General features: G+C 41.8%; 1 protein-coding gene and 1 long non-coding RNA gene across 3 annotated transcripts in view; one reads left to right on the forward strand and one right to left on the reverse strand.

The window, feature by feature from the left end:
- Nucleotides 1–285: 285 nt before the first annotated feature.
- On the reverse strand, nt 286–18,133 carry CPT2 (carnitine palmitoyltransferase 2). The gene is made up of 5 exons (XM_081305953.1): nt 17,832–18,133; nt 12,028–12,108; nt 9,915–10,021; nt 2,264–3,568; nt 286–911 (listed from the first exon to the last, which is right to left on the reverse strand). The coding sequence occupies exons 1-5, from the start codon at nt 17,981–17,983 to the stop codon at nt 580–582; spliced, it is 1,977 nt and encodes a 658-aa protein (XP_081162079.1). The 5' UTR covers nt 17,984–18,133; the 3' UTR covers nt 286–579.
- LOC308655743 overlaps nt 16,371–18,878 on the forward strand; it is a 44,481-nt gene continuing 41,973 nt past the window's right edge. For both annotated transcript variants that reach the window (XR_014023517.1, XR_014023518.1), the window contains exon 1: nt 16,371–16,760. This is a non-coding gene — a long non-coding RNA (uncharacterized lncRNA). The remainder of the gene's footprint in view (nt 16,761–18,878) is intronic.

Raw genomic sequence — 18,878 nt, forward strand, 5'->3', positions numbered from 1 at the left:
CAGTGTTTCCCATAGCACCTGAGGAGCCAGGAATCAATGGGAACTTATTGCTTCCTGAACTTACTATTGGGAAGTTCTTTGTGGGAAGTAGGGATTAAAAAAAAAAAAAAAAAAAAAAGCTGGGGATATAGCTCAATTGGTAGAGTGCTTGCCTTGCATGCACAAGTCCCTGAATTCAATTCCCAGCACTACAAAACAAAACCAAAAAAACAAAACAAAACAAAACAAAACAAAAAAACCCAAAAAACACTACTAATAATAAGAGGAAGCATCTTTAAGCAACAATTACACAATTACATTTTATTTCTGTTTAAACAATAAATAGACCTGAGTTAGTTCTTTAAACCCAATATCTTGATCAGAGGGTCTTGAAACTGAGATTTCTCATTGTCTCTTGTGATCTAGTCCCATTCAGAAATAACACATTTAGCTTTAAAAAAATAATCTTTGAGCTCAAGCCTGCAGCACTGGCTGCTTGGGCTCGTGATTAGTTTCATTAGGCACAGAATAGCACTTATTGGCTACACGGCCCTCCATTTTCATGAGGAAGTAATGGAGGACTTTCCATCTACCTGGAAGCTAAGCTTTGATGGATTTGCCTTCTAAGGCATCAAATATATCTTCTAAGGATTTCTCGACACAGTGAAGAAACTCCCGGGCATTGCGCCCTGGGTAGGAGGAGACATTGCAGCCTATCCAGTCGTCATGAACAGCATAACCAATGCCAAAGCCATCAGGGACAACAGGGGCAAAGCCACCAAGGTTCACTGCTGGGCTGCTCAGCGTGCTGGTGGACAGGATGTTGTGGTTTATCCGTTCATATGCAGGGTCCAGGTAGAGCTCGGGCAGGACAATTCCTTTGGCTGCCACCAGGTACCGCAAAGCAAACAAGTGTCTGTCAAAGCCCTGGCCTGTCAGAGACAAAATGGAAAAACAGGAGTCTCAGAATCTCAGAACTGGAAAGGATCTTAGGCAAACCTCCCAGCCATGATGGGAATCCCCCTTAAGAGCAGTCTGTAAAGTAGGAGAAGGGTCTCTCTACCTTTGTTTGTATATCTCCAGCTCACTAAACTTTGCAGAAGCTTATTCCAGAATATTTTTTTAAAAATTATTTTTTTTAAACCAGGAATTGAACCCAGAGGTGTTTAAACACTGAGCCACATCTCTAGGCATTTAAAAATTTTTTTTATTTGGGTGCAGAATCTCTAAGTTGCTTAGGGCCTCACTAAGTTGCTGAGGCTGGCCTTGAACTTACAATCCTCCTGCCTCAGCCTCCCAAGTCAATGGAATTATAGGTGTGTGCCATTACACCTACCTTAAATTATTTTAAAAATATTTTCAGCTGTCAATAGTTGAGCTAAAAATGAGCCTAGAATAAAAGCATAGTTTTAAAAATTGTGAATCAATTTAGTCAGTCAAGACAGTATGTGAAGAAAGCCATAGACTCAAAAACTTAAGATATGGGGCAAGAGGTATACGCAGCTCAGTGGTAAAGTATGTGTTAGCATACACAAGGCCCTAGGTTCAATTCCCAGCAATCGCCCCTCCTCCATCACACACATAAACCAAAAATAAGACAAAACTCAAAAGTCTAATTCACATGTAAAAGACAAGATTAAGTCACTAGGAAAAAAAAAAAGGATTTTTGGCCAGGGTTCTAATTTCAGCCTTACTACATATTTTCTGTGTAACACTAAGCCAGTGGCCTCAGTTTCCTGCCTATAAAATGGAGAAGGAAAAAAACTAGGTCTTGGAGGACCCTTTCAGTTCTAGGACTTTGAAGCTATGTGAAAAGATTGGATATCCTCCACATCCTTTCCAGGTTTTCAATTTTATCACAAAGAGATGAAAAGATGACACTTCAATTTGGAAAGCACTTCTGAGATGATCTATTTCCAGGGAGCCAACACACTACATCTGAGGTAAAGTGAGAGGGAGCTGTGGACTTAGAAATTCTCAATTGTTGAAAGGAAGTCTGATAACTAAAAAGCAATAGAAAAAGGAGAATCATGACTCACAGTTGAAAATGACTTTTAAATGAGAAGAAAGTTAGATGCATTTCTCCATCCCTATTAGGACATGAGAACATTCTGATCCCTAGTGGCTGGGCTGGCTGTTCAGACTACTAGGATAGGGGGAAAAAATCATCATTTTGGGAATAAGCAGGTAAATTAAATCTAGGGACAGGGTAGACATCAGATGTGGGGGGATGTTACTGAGTCTACCCCAGGCACAGAGGGCATGCTCCCCACCCCTGCCTCACCCATTGCTGCTTCTTTGGTCAGCTGGCCATGGTACTTGGAGCACTCGGCCATCAGTTGCTGAAGCTCGCCAGCACTGTGCTTAGAGGGCTCCCTGACGAAGGCCTCAGAGCACCTCTTTGTGAAGATGGAGGCTGGGCGAATGGTCTCAGTGCGGCCATGTTTGAATGCTGCAGTGCTGCAGGACTCATAGGTGGCCACTGTCTGCCCATACTGCCGCAGGAAGGCCATCTGGAAGGCCAGCTGTGCCACTGCGTCAGGGCTCAACTTCTGCTTCTTCAAGAATTCTTTGCCTCCTCTCTGAAACTGCATACAGTCAATGGTGAGGGTTTTTGTGGTAGCATCAAACTTTTCCTTTGCAGCAGTGATTCCAGCCTTTAAGGCATCATTCAATTTGAAGCTGAGTTTTTGCACAGTGATGGAAGAGTCCGTATTGGCTGGCTGGCTCTGGGGAGTGATGGCAGGAGTGTTAGTGCTATCTTTAAACACTTCATTGAAAAACCTGAGTACTGCAACCCCGTCACCCCAAGCATGCTCAAAGTGGACAGCGGCAGTGCCATCCTTGGCCACAATGAGGTTAAAGGATTTATCAAACCAGCGATTTGTACCATCACCATGTAGCATGGTGTGGGACAAATGGACAAGGTCCTTAATGGGGAAGTCATCTAAGCAGAGGCAGAAGGCAGCGGAGTCCACTTTTCTCAGGGTCTCCTCATTGCCCCCATGTATCAGCTTCTGCCTGAGCTCTGCCCAGACATCTCGGTTCTCACTGGTCAGATATGTCAGAGGAAACTCAGGCACAGGGCTATTGTCTTCGAGAATGTACTTCAGATGTGCCTGGATTTCTGAGGGGCTCACGATGTTCCCATCTTGATCCAGGACATCAAAGACATAGAAATGTCCTTTTCTTAGGACCAGGAGGTGTCGGGCCTTGTCATCAGTAAAGAGTTCATCCCGCCTGGGTTTGGGTAAACGAGTTGAATTGAAAAGCCGAAAATACTGAGACATATCCAAGGGATATGCATTGACCAAGTAGGCCCCATACCAAGACAGAGATGAAGGCACAAAGCGTATGAGTCTCTTAAAGGTATTCGTGTCACTTTTGGCAGGGTTCAAGTGGAATACTTCTGGCTCCAAAAGGCCAGCCCGGAGTGTCTTCAGAAACCGGATGGCAGAAACAGTCATGTTGGTCGCCCGGGTGAGCTGGTCATTATACTCAGATTTTGGATCAGGATTGAACGCCATAAATGGATTAAAGTTCAGAACAACTGAGTCTCGAGCAGTTAAATACATATCAAACCAGGGGCCTAAAAAGCAAAATAAAAGGGATTATACAATGTGTGGTCTTTTGCATCTGGGTTGTCATTTTTTTAATTTATATATGACAGCGGAATGCATTACAATTCTTATTACACATATAGAGCACAATTTTTCATATCTCTGGTTGCATACAAAGTATAGTCACACCAATTCATGTCTTCATACATGTACTTTGGATAATAATGATCATCACATTCCACCATCATTAATAACCCCATGCCCCCTCCCTTCCCCTGGGCTGTCATTTTTGATAATGCTTTTGAGGTCCATCCATGTTGGAGAGTATATTAGTTCTTCATTTCATTTTTACTGTTGTTTAATTTTCTTGTTATTGTTGAACTATGTTCCATTTTATGGGTATACTACATTTTGTTTAATAGCTATTTAGTTGTTACCATTTCTTAGCTATTATGAAATATACTGCCTTGAACTTTCATATATGAGTTTTTGGTTGGACATGTTACTAATTCTCTTGAGCATATAGTTAGGAGTGGAACTGGCAGGTCATCTAAGTTTCTTTTAAGCCTTTTGAGGAACAGCCAGGGCATTTTCTAAAGTAGCTGCAGCCGGCCTACCAGTTGCACATGAGACTTCCAATTTCCCCCAAATCCTCATCAACACTTGTTACTATATGTCTTTTTGACTGGAGCCATTCTGGTGGGTATGAAGTAGCATATCATTATGGATATGATATGTATTCCCCTAATGTTTATTAATTGCTTTTTCTTCTTTATTCTGTTTCTCTTTTTTTTTTTTTGGGGGGGGGTGTTCCTAAAGGGAAAACATACAGTAAGATTCCATGCTAGAACAGAACAGCTAATTCCTACCCCATTTCCTTAGATTTCTCTTGATTCATCTACTTTCAGGGACAATATTCACCTTTGACTATCTCCTTAATGGGACAGGGGCACAGAGGGCAGCCTTCACTGTCCTTCCGTGTACAGTATATATTTATGAACTCTCTTTTAGGAAGTACTCAAAAAATCAATTAGAAATAACCATAAGTGCATGTGGATCACATGCTGGATGTTTTGCCTACAAAACTTCCAGAAGCAATATTTTATCAGAAAAAAATGTGTCTTCAAGGGAATTCCTGCTGAGGTTAGTACACATGGATAAAATCAACAAAAAAGGACTCTCTATGACTTTGGAGGAAATAATTTTCACAGGTAGTACTGGGAAAGGACTAATAGATCCAATTTAACCATGACTTCTTCATTGGCCCATTCATTCCATTCCATTCCTTGGGAGTCAGTGCCAGGTCCTGGTCCAGGGGATTTAGAGAAGAATAGAATATATTCTTTAATTCTGAAAAATTCTAGTGAAACAGACAAACAAAATTAAAATGTGATGCAATACACTAAAATGATGAGAGAAAAGAAGTACTGGTGGATAAGACGTATTTTATTAAAGAAAACATAAATTCATGCCTATGACTCCCACTCCAACCTTGAGTAAAAGAAATTAAAATACAAAATAGGGTTGGGGATGTGGTTCAGTGGCTGAGTGCCCCTGAGTTCAATCCCTGGTATCTCCCCCACCCCCCACACACACACCAAAATAAGGCCAAGAGAATGAGAAAAGAGCAAATATTCAAAATTTGAAAGTATTTAGGTAACGGGTAATAACCAAAAACAGATTCAAGAAAGCCAATCTTATTTTTTTTCTCCCTTTCCCTTCACCAGAGAAATGAAGTACAGTAGATGGGGTAGAGAGAGAAGATGGGAGGGAAGGGGAGGGGAGGGGAGGGGATAGGAAAGACAGCAGAATACAACAGACACTAGTATGGCAGTATGTAAAAACGTGGATGTGTAACCGATGTGATTCTGCAATCTGTATAGGGGGAAAAATGGGAGTTCATAGCCCACTTGAATCAAATGTATGAAATATGATATGTCAAGAGCTTTGTAATGTTTTGAACAACTAATTAAAAAAAAGAAAGCCAATCTTAAACTGCATGACAGATAAAAAAATAATCTGTTTTACACAGCAGAACTTCCAGACAGCTCAGTAACGGGCTGTTTAGATCTCTGGTTGAACAACTGTTTAATTAGATCACTACTCTTAACCCCAGTGTTTCCTCCTTACTTCGATAGAAGGCTTTTTGTATTCTCTGGTTAAAGTGAAACTAGAAGACCTAAGTCACAGTTGAGCTCTCAAACTTGCTTTCTTTGCCCTATTTCTACCACACTAGCAACTTCCTAGCAGTTTACTGGAAAAACCTTCCCTGAGGAATCTAACTCAAAGACACTACCATTAGGAGAACCTCAAAGAAACAGTTTAGCCAGATCACATCACAGTGACACCTGTAACCAACAAGCCTCACCCTCATCCACAGAGCTTCCAACAACTTTTTAGTATGTCACTCATATCTAAGGCAGCACGGAAGGATTAAGAAGCATCAGCAGAAAGAAAAGAGGCAAAACAAACAGGAAAAAGGCAACTTGAAGGAGACTGACTATGAAGGAAGAAGAAAAATGTTTTAAATATTCCAGAGATAAAATTGTTTAAAAAGAAAAGAACATCCTAAGAAAAAGAAAGAAGAGCCCTTGAAAATGAAAAACAGGAAAGGAGAAATTTAGAAACTCAAAGACTGGAAGATAGAATTTAGGGAGAAAAATCAAAGAAATAAAATGAGAATATGCTAGAGCTGGGATAAACATGAGTTTGAAGGGTCAAAGAACTCACTGAGTGACCCAGCAAAAGGGTATAAATAAACCCATTCCAAAACACATTATCTGAATTTCAGAACACCCGGGAAAAGAGAAATTTCTAAAAGCTCCCAGAGACAGAGGAGCAAAGGATCAAGACTCAAAATAACAAAATAACTTAGCAACACTGAATGTAAAAGACAATGGAGCGCTCGCTGGCTCTCTGATTTCTGGATACCATGAGGTAAGCAGCTTTCCTGACCACACCTTTCGGTCATGATGTTTCTGCCTCCACAAAAGCTTTTTAAAAGGAATGGAACCATGGGCTGGGGATGTGGCTCAAGCGGTAGCGCGTTCGCCTGGCATGCGTGCGGCCCGGGTTCGATCCTATCTCTCTCGCTCTCTCTTAAAAAAATGGCTATGTTGTGCTATTATATATGTTACATCTATTTAAAAAAAAAAAAGGAATGGAACCAGCTGATTGTGGACGGAAACCATAGCCAAAATAAACCTTTCTTCCTATAAAAAATAAATAAAATAAAAGATAATGGAGTATAGACTTCAAAATCTGTGGAAAAATTATTTTCAAGCTAGTCAAACAAATTATCACTGAAGTATGAGAACAGTTTTCAAAACTTTTGCTCTCTGTGTTCTGCTTCCAGAGAGCAAAGGGAATCTTGTGTTCTAAGAAAATAAGGGAGACATTAAGAAAGGAAAATGTGAAATCCAAGAAACAGAGTCCCAGCGTGAGAGAGAATAAGAGAAACCTCGGCTGAAAAAAAAGATCCCCAAAAAGATCCTAGGCCAAGAGTTCACAGATGCCAGGTTGTGGTACACACCTGAAATTCTAGTGACTCAGGAGGTTCAGGCAGGAGGATTACAAGTTCAGAGCCAACCTCAGCAACTTAGCAAGGCCTTAAGCAACTCTGTGAGATCCTGTCTAAAAATAAAAAATAAAAAGGACTGGGGATGTGGCTCAATGGTAAAGCATCCTGGATTCAATCCCCAGTACCAAAAAAAAAAAGGTGTGGGGGGCGTGGCGTGAGGAATGGTTTCACAGACCCAGTCCAAGGTGAGTCAGAAGTTCTAGAAGAGACTTTGTCAAGAAGAAAAAATTAGGAGATGGGGTTGTGGCTCAGTGGTAGAGCGCTTGCCTAGCATGCTTGAGGTGCTGGGTTTGATCTTTAGCATCACATAAATGTAAAATAAAGATATTGTGTCCACTTAAAATTTAAAAAATATATATATATATATAGATAGATATACACACACATACATATATGAATATATATTTTAAAAAGAACAAAATTAATAGACTATGTAATGTTCTCTCATGTACTCAGAGGAGATTCAGACAGTTTAGGAGGAGTGTGGGCATAAATTATTAATCAAAAGAAAAGATGAGCCAGAAGGGGTGGCACACACCTGTAATCCCAGCAGTTTGGGAGGCTAAGACAGGGGATCACAAGTTTCAAAGCCAGCCTCAGCAAAGGTGAGGTGCTAAGCAACTCAGTGAGACCCTGTGTCTAAATAAAATACAAAATAGGGCTGGGGATGTGGCTTAGTGGGCAAGTGCCCCTGAGTTCAATCCCTGGTACCAAAAAAAAAAAAAAAAAAAAAAAAGAAAAGAAAAGAAAAGATCTCATCTATTCTTTTTTTTTTTCTTTTTCTTTTTTGGTACCAGGGATTGAACTCAGGGGTGCCCAATCACTGAGCCACATCCCCAGCCCTGTTTTGTATTTTATTTAGAGACAGGGTCTCACTGAGTTGCCTAGTGCCTCACCATTGCTGAGGCTGTCTTTCAACTTGGCATTGTCCTGTCTCAGCCTCCAGAACCACTGGGATTACAGGTATGTGCCACAGTGCCCAGCAGAATCATTAACTTTAGAGAAGCCAGGTATGGTGGTGGGTGCATAGCTGTAATCCCAGCGACTCAGGAGGTTGAGGAAGCAGGATCACAAGCTCAAAGTTAGCCTTAGCAACTCAGTGAGACCCTAAGCAACTCAGAGAGAAACTATCTCCAAATAAAAAATAACAAGGGCTGAGTATGTGACTCAGTGTTTAAGCACTCCTGAGTTTAATCTTCAGTGCCAAAAAAAATTTTAAAAACTTCAGAGAAAAAAATAAGTTTCTATAGGAAAGGAAAAACAATCCAATATACTACATGACTCAGCTAATAATAGCATTTGTATGATCATAACAGTATAAACAAGAAATATTGAATTAACCAAAATTATAAATAATTATACTGGGAAAATGTGGGTCTGAGAAATATCTACACTTATATATGTGGGAGGGGATGTAAAAGTTTGCTAAATTCTAATCTTTGTAGTTAGATGTTAACAGATAATGCCTAAAATTAAAAAAAGAAAGAAAGAAAGAAAAAAATTAAAATTAAGATGCAGTTATATAAGTATATCATTTAGGGATGTGTGGGTACATATCAAGGGAATTAAACAGAAAATGAAAGAAGGTGTGAAAATAAGGGAAGGTCAGGCAATTGCTACTTCTCCTAATAAGCCTTATGGAAATATTTGATTCTTTAAACTATGTGCATGTATAACCTGATACAAAGGAAAAGTTAAAGAAATACTGAAGGAAGAGAGGTGGAAGTAACTAACTTTGAATGAGAGGGGAAAGGACTGAGAAGATTTATAGAAAAACTACCCTACCCAGGGCTGGGGTTGTGGCTCAGCGGTAGAGCACTCACCTAGTGCATGGGGGGCCCTTGGTTCGATCCTCAGCACCACATAAAAAGAAATAAAGGTATTGTGTCCAAATACAACTAAAAAATAAATATTAAAAAGAAAAACAAAACAAAAAAGCTACCCTACCCAGATATCAAAGGAGGAATTTGCCAGGAAAAAAAAGAAAAGAAAAAGAAAATGGAGCTAGGCACAGTGATTTGTAATTCCAGAGACTTGGGAAGCTAAGGCAGAACAGAAGGTCTGCAATGCAGATTCAAGGACAGCCTAGGCAATTTAATGCAACTCTCTCTAAAATAAATTTCTTAAAAAATGGCTGTGTGGGCTGGGGTTATGGCTCAGTGGAAGCGTGCTTACCTATCACGCATGAGGCACTGGGTTCGATTCTTAGCACCACATACAAATAAATAAAACAAAGGTCCACCAACAATTAAAAAATATTTTAAAAATAAAATAAAATAAAAATAAAAATAGATGTAGCTCAGAGGCAGAATGCTCCTGGGTTCAGTGCCCAGTACCAAAAAGAAAAGAAAAAAGAAGCAGAACAGAAGGGGAAGAATATGGATAAAAGGCATTGAAGGTGAAAGACTCACAGGTTCAGGGGACCACAGTGTTCATACTTGTTGAAGCATGGAGTGTATCAGGAAGAGTCATGAAAGGGCAGTTAGGTCAGCCTGTGGGGGACCTAGAACCACAGGAAGAAGCCGCAGGACCTAATCCTGCATCCTTTTCAGACAGTCCTTGATTGGACTGCACCAAAGGAGAAGGCAAGCCACTGCTAGAGAGGAGGCCCCCCAGTCAGCACCTAGGGGAGGCGCTCCCACAGCCTTAACATCTGCTTCAGGAAGTAGGGGGGCCATAACTTCAATGCTGGTCTCACTGAAAATATTCCTGAGACCAAAATGGCAGAGAGGATTCCTTATTTTTCATTATAGATGGCTCTGGGAAAAGTCCTGCCCACAGGCCAGCCCACCTACCAGAAATGTAGCTTGTGTGTTTATTCTGTTTGTCCCAAGCCACCAGCTGCTTGTGTAGTTCTTTTCCAATTCCGTTCTCAAAACTCTTACAAAATTGTTCTGTCTTCCTGAAATGATCAAAAAAGACAGAATTAAACCTAATACCTTTAAGTTCATGGTCAAGAAGAACTCAGAGGGGTCTGTGGATCCCCCAACAGCATATCCCTACAAACTGGGAAGGAGGTAAGAAGGTACCTCTGAAATCAACAGAAAAGGAATCAATCTAAAACAGAAAAATCTAGGATATCAGGAAGCTTAAGCAACATTTCACAGGACACTCTAATCTCTAGGAAGCAGTTTGGCATGAAGAAAAGGATATAAGCTTTTGAGTAAAAAATAACTGAGTTTAATTTTTGGTTCTGTCACTTTTAAACTGTGTGACTTGACAAATTATACATTCTCTCTTGAGTCTCAGTTTCTTGATGCATAAAAGAGACCACCCTACAAGGTTAAAAATGTATAGTCTAAAACATAATACTTACTTTGTAACTGATAGCTGTTAATTCATTATTATATTAAAAGAAACTTCTAGTTACTATCAAGAATTTTTTTTAATTCAGTTTGGTTATTTTAATGCAATTTCACTGTTTGAGGTAATATGGGTAAATTAAGTGGTTCATCCATCTGAAGAGAACACTAACAGCTCCTGAACAAGGAATATTTAAAAGCAGGAACCTAGATTATAAATAGTTTCTGTTTCTCTGTCACTGCCCAATGAAGGATTCTGATTCAAATAGCAATGCCAGTTATGGAAATAAAAAATTCTCATTATGGAAAAAGTACCAAAGTACCAAACCACACAAGGCTAACAGAGCTTAATGCAATCCACTTTTTGGCAATATCTGATATTATTTTTGAATTCTTTGCTGTATTAGTTTCCTAAGACTGCCATAACTATCACAAACTGGGTGGGGCTTAAAGGAACAGAAATTTATTCTCTCACAGTTCTGGAGGCTATAGTTCAAAATCCAGGCATCAACAGGACTGTATCTCTCTGAAGGCTCTAGGAAAATATATTCCATTCTTAGCTTCTGATGATACCAGCAATCTTGACTCTCCTTGGGTTGTTGATACAACACTCTAATCTCTGTCCTCACCCTCACATGGCTGTTTGTGTCTCTTTTACTCTTTTATAAGAACATGAGTTCTATTGGATTAAGGACCTACCCTGCTAGACACAATGGCACATGCCTGTAATCCCAATGATTTGGGAGGCTGAGATAGGAGGATAGCAAGTTCAAGGCCACCCTTACCAATTCATCAAGGACTTAAGCAACTTCATATCTCAAAATAAAAAATAAGGTCTGGGGATATAGCTCAGTGGATAAGGCCCTCTAGGTTCAATCCCCATACCAAAAAAAACAAAAAACCTATTCTACTCCTCTACTCCAGTAAGATGTAGGACCGCATCTTAACTAATTACATCTATAACAACCCTATTTCCAAATAAGATCACATTCTGAGATTCTAAAAAGGGCATGGATTTGGAAGTCATACTATCCAGCGCTATAAACATGCTCAACAAGCAAACTTCTGGTGGGCCATATGGTTCTCAATGGACCTCTCTACCAAGAATACACGCCCTCTGCAAATGACCAGTACCAGCTGCCAAGATAAAGTACAAGTATGGTTCTCTGGCTGGGCACAGTGGCCTAGAATCCCAGCGGGAGGCTGAGGCAGAAGGATCACAAGTTCAAAGCCAGCCTCAGCAACAGGGAGGCATTAAATAACTCAGTGAGACCCTGTCTCTAAATAAAATACAAATTAGGGCAGGGGATGTGGCTCAGTGGTTGAGTGCTCCCGAATTCAATCCCCAGTAACCCCTCCCCTGAAAAAGTATGGCATTCTGGCTCATAAACCATCTGTTGAGTCAGGTTAGAAGGACTCTCACCTCAGGGACTGCTCAGTCCTTTGGGAATGAAAATCTTTTCCTGAACTTGCAAATGTATAAACTAGGTTCCAGGTTCTGGAGATCCAATCAAGTCACAGACATTCCCTGAAGCTTGGTCCACCATTACTTGCCAGCCTCTCTGGAACCACCCAACCATGGTCATTCGGAGTAGTCAGCGTTTACCTGAACTGGCTATCATCCAAGAGAGGTTTCTGTGCACTGAGGTATCTCCTAATGGTGTCTTCAAGTTTGGGAATAGGCAGCCTGGAGAGAAAGCAAAGTCAGCATAAGCAGACAATATGTTAAAGAGATTAATTAGCTTCACAAGGCAAATGAGAAAATTGATCATTAATGTATCAATGGTAACTCCACATTTTAGTAAAAAAAAAATTTTTTTTTCATACTAGGGATTGAACTCAGTGGTGTTTTATATGAGCCACACCCCCCAATTCCTTTATTTTTTGAGTCAGGATCTTGCTAAGCTGCCCAGACTGACCTCAAACTTGCAATCCTCCTGTCCAGATTCCCAAGTAGCTGAGACTATAGGTGTGCACCACCGTACCCAGCTTTATTTTTTGAGACAGGACCTTGTTAAATTGCCCAAGCAGGCTTCTAACTTGAGATCCTCCTGTCTCAGCCTCCCCATAAAGCTGTTAATTTATCTATCTATCTGTCTACCTATCTATTTTGATAGCGATTGACTCCAGGGACACTTAACCATTGAGCCACATCCCAGCCCTTTAAAAAATTTTTTTTATTTTGAGACAGGGTTTTGCTAAGTTGCTAGGGCCTCACTAAGTTGCTGAAGCTGGCCTCGAACTTGAGATCCTCCTCCCAAGTCTCCTCCTCCCAGCCTCCCAAGTCTCTGGGATTACAGGCAAGTACCACTGCACCCTGCTGTTATAATTTTTTTAAAAAGTTACTTTTCATCTCTGGTAATTTTTTTCTCAGAGGAAGAAACTGAAAGAAACAGTCTCTAAGGGCCCTCTCCTCTGTGACTACAACTTTAGGAGTCATATTGACTCCTGCCCTTGCAAGGAAGTTCAGGGAGCTGACTCTGGCTGCATCCCTCACAGTTGTGTGACTGTGGGCATACAACTGTCTTGTACCCACGTGTCCTCATCTATAAAATGGGGGTAATATGCATTTGTACCTGTTTAGGGTCCTATACTGGTTAAATGCCGCAATGCTTATCAATGATTTAGAAGAGGGCCTAGCACATAATAAATACTCAACATACTAGTCAGTCCTCAAGTCCTGTAGCTCCAAACTCTGCCCCTAGTCTTTTCACTTCTCTAGGAAAACAGCTCATCACCACCTCTCCTCAGTACCTAGCATAGAATTTTCTCATTTCTGCTTTTGGGCCACCTGACATCCATTCTCCCAGGTTTCTAGTAATAGTGCCCTATTTTTGTGGAAGAACTAACCTTTCCTACTGAGTACCAGTGGTGCTGGTGGAACCGACTACCCCAAACTCCCAGGGGTGGGCTTATAGATTACTAGTATAGGACTGATGAGACCAGTAAGAACCAATCAGACTTAATTATAGGATTTTTTTTTTTTGGAACTCCCAGGAAGGGCAATCTCTATTAGCTTGAGTCACTAAAAGATCAGGGTGTAAGCTACATCTTATGTGCTGGCTACCACTCTGTCACCAGGGGAAGAAAACCTGTTTGAGAACAGAGTTCTATAAATGAAGAGTTCATCAGGAAGCCGAAACAGGGTCTAAATGACATCATTTGATCCTCTTGATCCATTGGCTATTTTTCAGGACTGTGAATTCATTTGCTAAAGCCAGTTTGACTTGAAATTTCTATAACTTGCTACCACAAAGGTCTGTACCATAACAATTTCTTTTTCAGTAAGTGTTCAGAAGCCATTCTTCCAGTTAACATTCATTCTCTTGAAAAACTGAGATGTGAGAGCAAGTCCAGTCTCTATGCACAACTCTGCTTCCTTCACATTCTTCAAAGAACACCACAAGTGATTGAACATGTGCACCACAGTTCCTGGAGTTCCCTGTGATGTAATTCAACAGGCCTTGAAAGAGGTAGAGCCCAGGTGTTAAGGGAGGTACATGGCAGTTCCATCTTAACTACCTGGGTTTTCCTTCCCCACCCACTCCCATTGAAAAGTCATTTGCTGTAATAAAGATGGAAGTAAGTGCTACACTGATTTATCTCCTGTTTAAGTTCCTCTCGGTCACTTACTCATTCCCCAATACTCCTCTGAGAAGTAGGCACTTTGGGATTTCTCCTGCAAGAACACAGCTAAAAAGCCTTCTCTGTATCTACAGGATCTAGTTACACTTGGGATAGTGTTCACAGAGTTGCTAGGGAATAAAATTTATTCTAGAAGACAAGAAGATAGGTCTGAAAGACATGCCTGAGGGGCCTGAAACATTACTGTTTCCCCTGTTATTCTCCACACCCTGGAATCTCAGACTCTTCTGCCTCCTGCAGGAATTCTAGAGAACCTGCCTATTATGTCTCCACACCAGTCATCACCAAGTGATTAGAGATTAAAAGAAAAACAACAGATGATTGGCATTTATTGTGCATCAATTATAGACCTAACATAGTGCCTAATAATGGGCTCTTCTCCCCACACACACCCCACACCAACTCCAATAACTTAAGGCCTACATAGTGATTCTTTTCTTGGGCTGGGCCTATCATAAACCTTTCAAAATTTCTGGTCACATCACAGATTGCAGTTATCTGTTCCTTGGCATGTGCCTCTCTGTCCTTTATTCATTACTGCTCACTTGGTGAATTTCAGATTCCAGCTCAAGTGCCACTTTCTCTGTGAAACTTCCCCCACTCACCCAGGCTATAAGTCACTTGCACCTCTACGCTCATTCAACACAATGGCTTTCTTTCAGTGATTATTTACACAGTACTTGTGAATGACACCATGTACTTACTATGTGCCAGATTCAGCTTTTTTTTTTTTTAAGGGCCCCAGCTCTTTAAAAATTTTTTTTCTTTTTTTAAGTTTGAGACAGGGCTCATTAATTTGCTGAGGCTGGTCTCAAGTTTTCCATCCTCCTATCTCAGCCTTCCAAATTGCTGAGATTACAGGCATGTGCCACAAGATCCAGCCAAGTGCTTTCTATCACAGGGTTTGGTTCTAACTACTCAGAGAGGAAGGTAATATTAACATTCCCATTTTTAGGTAATACAGCTTGCTCCTGGCCATGCAAAACCAGTAAAAAGTAGAGCTGGGGTTAAAAGTCAGGTGTGAGTGGCACACACCTGTAATCCCAGAAACTTGGGAGGCTGAGACAGGAATATTGAAAGTTCAAAGTCAGCCTCAGCAATTTAGTGAGACCCTGTCTCAAAATAAAAAGTGGGGCAGGCTAGGGATGTGACTTGTTCAATCTCTGGAACCATAAAGTGATAGATAGATAAATAAGTAAGTAAATAAATAAATAAATCAGGTCTGACTCCTATCTCATTATTTTAAGGACAGCAAGATGTCATTTCCCTCTTATCCACATTATAACATTGTTTACCTGTCACTGTTTTATCTCTTCCACTGAACCACAAGTGCCTCCCCATCCCTGATGGGCCTCTAATCCACATCAATGAATATTTGATAAATATTTGATAAATATTCATTGATGTGGATTAGAGGCCAGTCAGATCCATCCTTGGTTTCCTCAGGACTTACAGTTTCATAGTCCCAAGTTATATAAATATACCTCTTAAAAAATATACACCCTGGGCTGGGGATATAGCTCAGTTGGTAGAGTGCCTGCCTCCAGTGCACAAGGCCCCGGGTTCAATGCCCAACACCACACACACACACTATATATCCCTGAACTATACAGCTAAAAGTGGTTAAAATAGTAAATTTTATGTTAAGCATATTTTACCACACTCATAAAAACAAACAAACAAACAACAGGCAAATCATAGTGGGAGGGATCCTAGTAGAAAGAGCATCCAAGTCTACCAAGTTAAAAGGCAAAGGTAATAAGAAAACTGACAGATAAGGTGGAGGGAGTGACTAATTATGATACTTCCCTATCTCTTGTATCTTATCTCAGTATTATGCTACAACGGAGAACTCACAGGGGACTGTCACTAAGTTAACTGAATTGCTCAAAATTATAGCTACAGTTGTAGATATAGAATCTGAAACTAAGTTCTGCTAGACTTCAAAGTAAGGGCTCTTTACCAAGTCTGACATCAAGATAAATGTCAAAGATAATACATTTTACTAACCCAGAATTTAGAAGGAATTTTATCCCCCAGCTAACTCCACTTTATGGTTGCTTAATGGGCGGTGAGCATTATTGTTTGTTCTTGCAGATTTCTACAGATTTTTGTGCTGTGGATGGCTTTGGAGTAAATGATCTTAAATATTCTTTCTAGCTTTCCAAGTCTGAAATACAGAAACTCCTTTTGATCTTAAACCTGGGTGGGGCCTGGGCCTGCCTGAAAGTCAATGACTATGACTCTGGATTTGGCAATTGAAGACAGGTTTGTCAGTCCTGACCTTTCCCCCACATACAAGCACAGCTCAGACACACATGCTGACAAGGAGGAGGCAGGTCCCAGGCTTATCCCTCAAGCACACAGACCTTGTTTTCTTTCTCTCTCCTACTAGTTCAGATAATCTCATTTTAGTCTGTCTTAGAGGTTTGCACACTATTATTTCAGGAGAATTGCCTTTGGATGATCTTCCTGAGAGGGGAGGGTGGGCACTGATATTGGGTTAAACATAACTCTTGGATATAAAGAAAAACAGCAACTTTGTGGCTGGGGGCACTGCCTGTGATATAATGCTGTTCTTTTCCTGGAGAAGGAGTACTGGCCCCTAGCTTGGAGGATTCCTGATGACAGTTTAGTGAGAAAGAGAGAAGGATTTCTGAAACAAATTGGAAACTTGGCTCCAGGAACTAAATGGTGAGTGAGTAGAGATGACAATTTAGGTTCAGTTTCAGAGAGTGAAGGAAATTTGTAATTTCTTTCTGGACAAGGAGAGCTGGCAATTTAGATGAAGGCTGGGAGTTCAAAGACTGGAAAAACTGGATGCTGGGAAGTGCTGGGTAAGGGTGGGGGAGAGAAAGACTTAGGGCTATTCTTATAAGGTGTTTCATGTTTCAGAAGGTGGGGATGGTAGCCTATGATGAAGAGCACTGAAAATTTGGGAGAGTCCTGGATCTAATTTGAAAGAGATGAAGTCCTCAAGGGGCATGAGGACAGTTTCAAGAATTCTATGAGGGTGGGCTGAAGTTGCAGGGAGCAATGTCTGTGAGGGAGGATATTTTAGAGGAACTTGAAGGGAGGGATGCTGAGGAGGGTCTGGTGGCACGAAACGTTTCCAGGTTAAGACTGGACTTAGAAGTTAGGATGTGCATGGTGGGGGTATGGTTGAGGGTAAGAGTGAACATGCGACAGTGCTTGTGGAGACTAGTGGGGTGCTAAAAGAGCAGGGTACTGGAAGAATGAGGAGTGGCACTGAAAGTTCTGAGTAATGGGTGAAGAAGGGGGAGCACTGGGAGAACTTGAGGTACCACAGTACTATTAATATCAGAAACTGGCAACCTAAATATTCCAGGCAGGAATGCTCGTCATTCATTAGATATCCCTAGTTTGGAAGGATTCTGATGGTTTTGGAGATATTCAGGCAGGACATATTTCAAGGGAAAATATGAGGGCCTCAATCCTGAGGCACTCCATCCATCCATCCATCCGGTTGGAAGTTAGGTTAATGGAGAGGGAATTCGAGAAGGGCTCAAGATGGAGAATCGGAGAATTGTGCATGGAAGGATTTTGGAGAATTTGAAGGTTCTGGGGTTCCTGGGCTGGAGAAACTGGAAGCTGGGAAGTCACAGGAGTTCGAGAATGGGGAATATGGCTGCCTCCAAGGTCGGGGTTTGGGGGTGTAAGCCAGTTCAGTTTCAGAAGTCCTGAGTAAATGGAGTCGCGCTGGGGTCAATCCTGGGCTGGCAGGGTCGGGGAGGTCGGGCTCACCTGGGCAGACTGTCCTGGTAGTGCATGGTGGGCACGATGCTGTGCTGCAGGTACTGGCCAGGCCTACTGTCAGCACTGAGGGACCGACAGGGGGCTCCAGGGCCAATGGCAGGGCCCCGAGGCCAGGCGCGCAGCAGCAGGCGGGGCACCATCGTCCCGGGCGGCGAGAAGGCAGAGGTGAAGGAATTCTAGTCCAAGAAAAAGGCCGCTGCCCTCAAGGCCGGAGACGCAGCGTCAGGGACTCCGCGTCCAATTTGTCCCCGCCCGGGGCCCACTTCCCGTCTACGGCCCAGCCCACAGAAGGCCCCGCCCACAGAGCCCGCCCACAGAAGGCCCCGCCCACGGCCGATTCCCGCCGGGCCGGCTGATGCCTGGAGACAGCTGGTCTTCCTATCCAGGAGGCGGAGGCGTTGGACCTAGCCGAAGTCCTCCCCTTCTCCTTTTATGGAGCAAGCTAGAAATAAGAGCTGGAGAAAAAGAACCCCCGAAATTCATTTTTGCAATTCGATAAGCCTACATTGATCAACGCTCGGTCCCTGGATGACTGTGGACATTTGATCAGGATCTCCATTTAACTATGTCTTCAGGCTCTGCTCCCATTTTACAGAAGAAAGAAGGTATCAAAAGACATAGAATTATGCTGTGTGGCCTGAGGCACAACAGAATTCCATTCTGGGAACACGACCTTCCTTTAGCTCCAACTCTCAATCAGGACCCTGTGGGTTTGAGGCAGCCAAGTACATTCTGTTCCTTTCATAAGGGCCAGGCAGAGTCAGGGGCTGGAGTGCATCCAAAAGAGCACTGGATTGGGAGTCAAGAGACCTGAAGTTTGGTCTCAGCTCTGTCCTTATCTATTTAGGTGACCACCAGTTGAACCGGAAGATCACAAACCAGTTCTGACACTCATTCAATAGTGATTACAAATGCTGAAGAACTAAGCAAGAAACTGGAATATACTGATTATCTAATCCTTCTCCCTTGAGGAGAGAACAGATCCAACTGGCTCAAGTCCAAAACACCAGTGCCATTTGCGTGTTGAGTATAGTG

This window comes from Spermophilus citellus, assembly GCF_964194105.1.
Source record: "Spermophilus citellus genome assembly, chromosome: 9".
NCBI classification, from domain to species: domain Eukaryota; kingdom Metazoa; phylum Chordata; class Mammalia; order Rodentia; family Sciuridae; genus Spermophilus; species Spermophilus citellus.

Bases quoted from the DNA above. Each gene is read 5' to 3' on its own strand.
- CPT2 (XM_081305953.1), bottom strand. From the start codon at position 17,983: ATGGTGCCCCGCCTGCTGCTGCGCGCCTGGCCTCGGGGCCCTGCCATT. The intron at 3,569-9,914 runs GTAGGTGGGCTG...TTTGCTTTTTAG, and splicing joins ACACACAAGCTACATTTCTG to GCCCCTGGTTTGATATGTAT. The intron at 912-2,263 runs GTGAGGCAGGGG...TGTCTCTGACAG, and splicing joins GACCAAAGAAGCAGCAATGG to GCCAGGGCTTTGACAGACAC.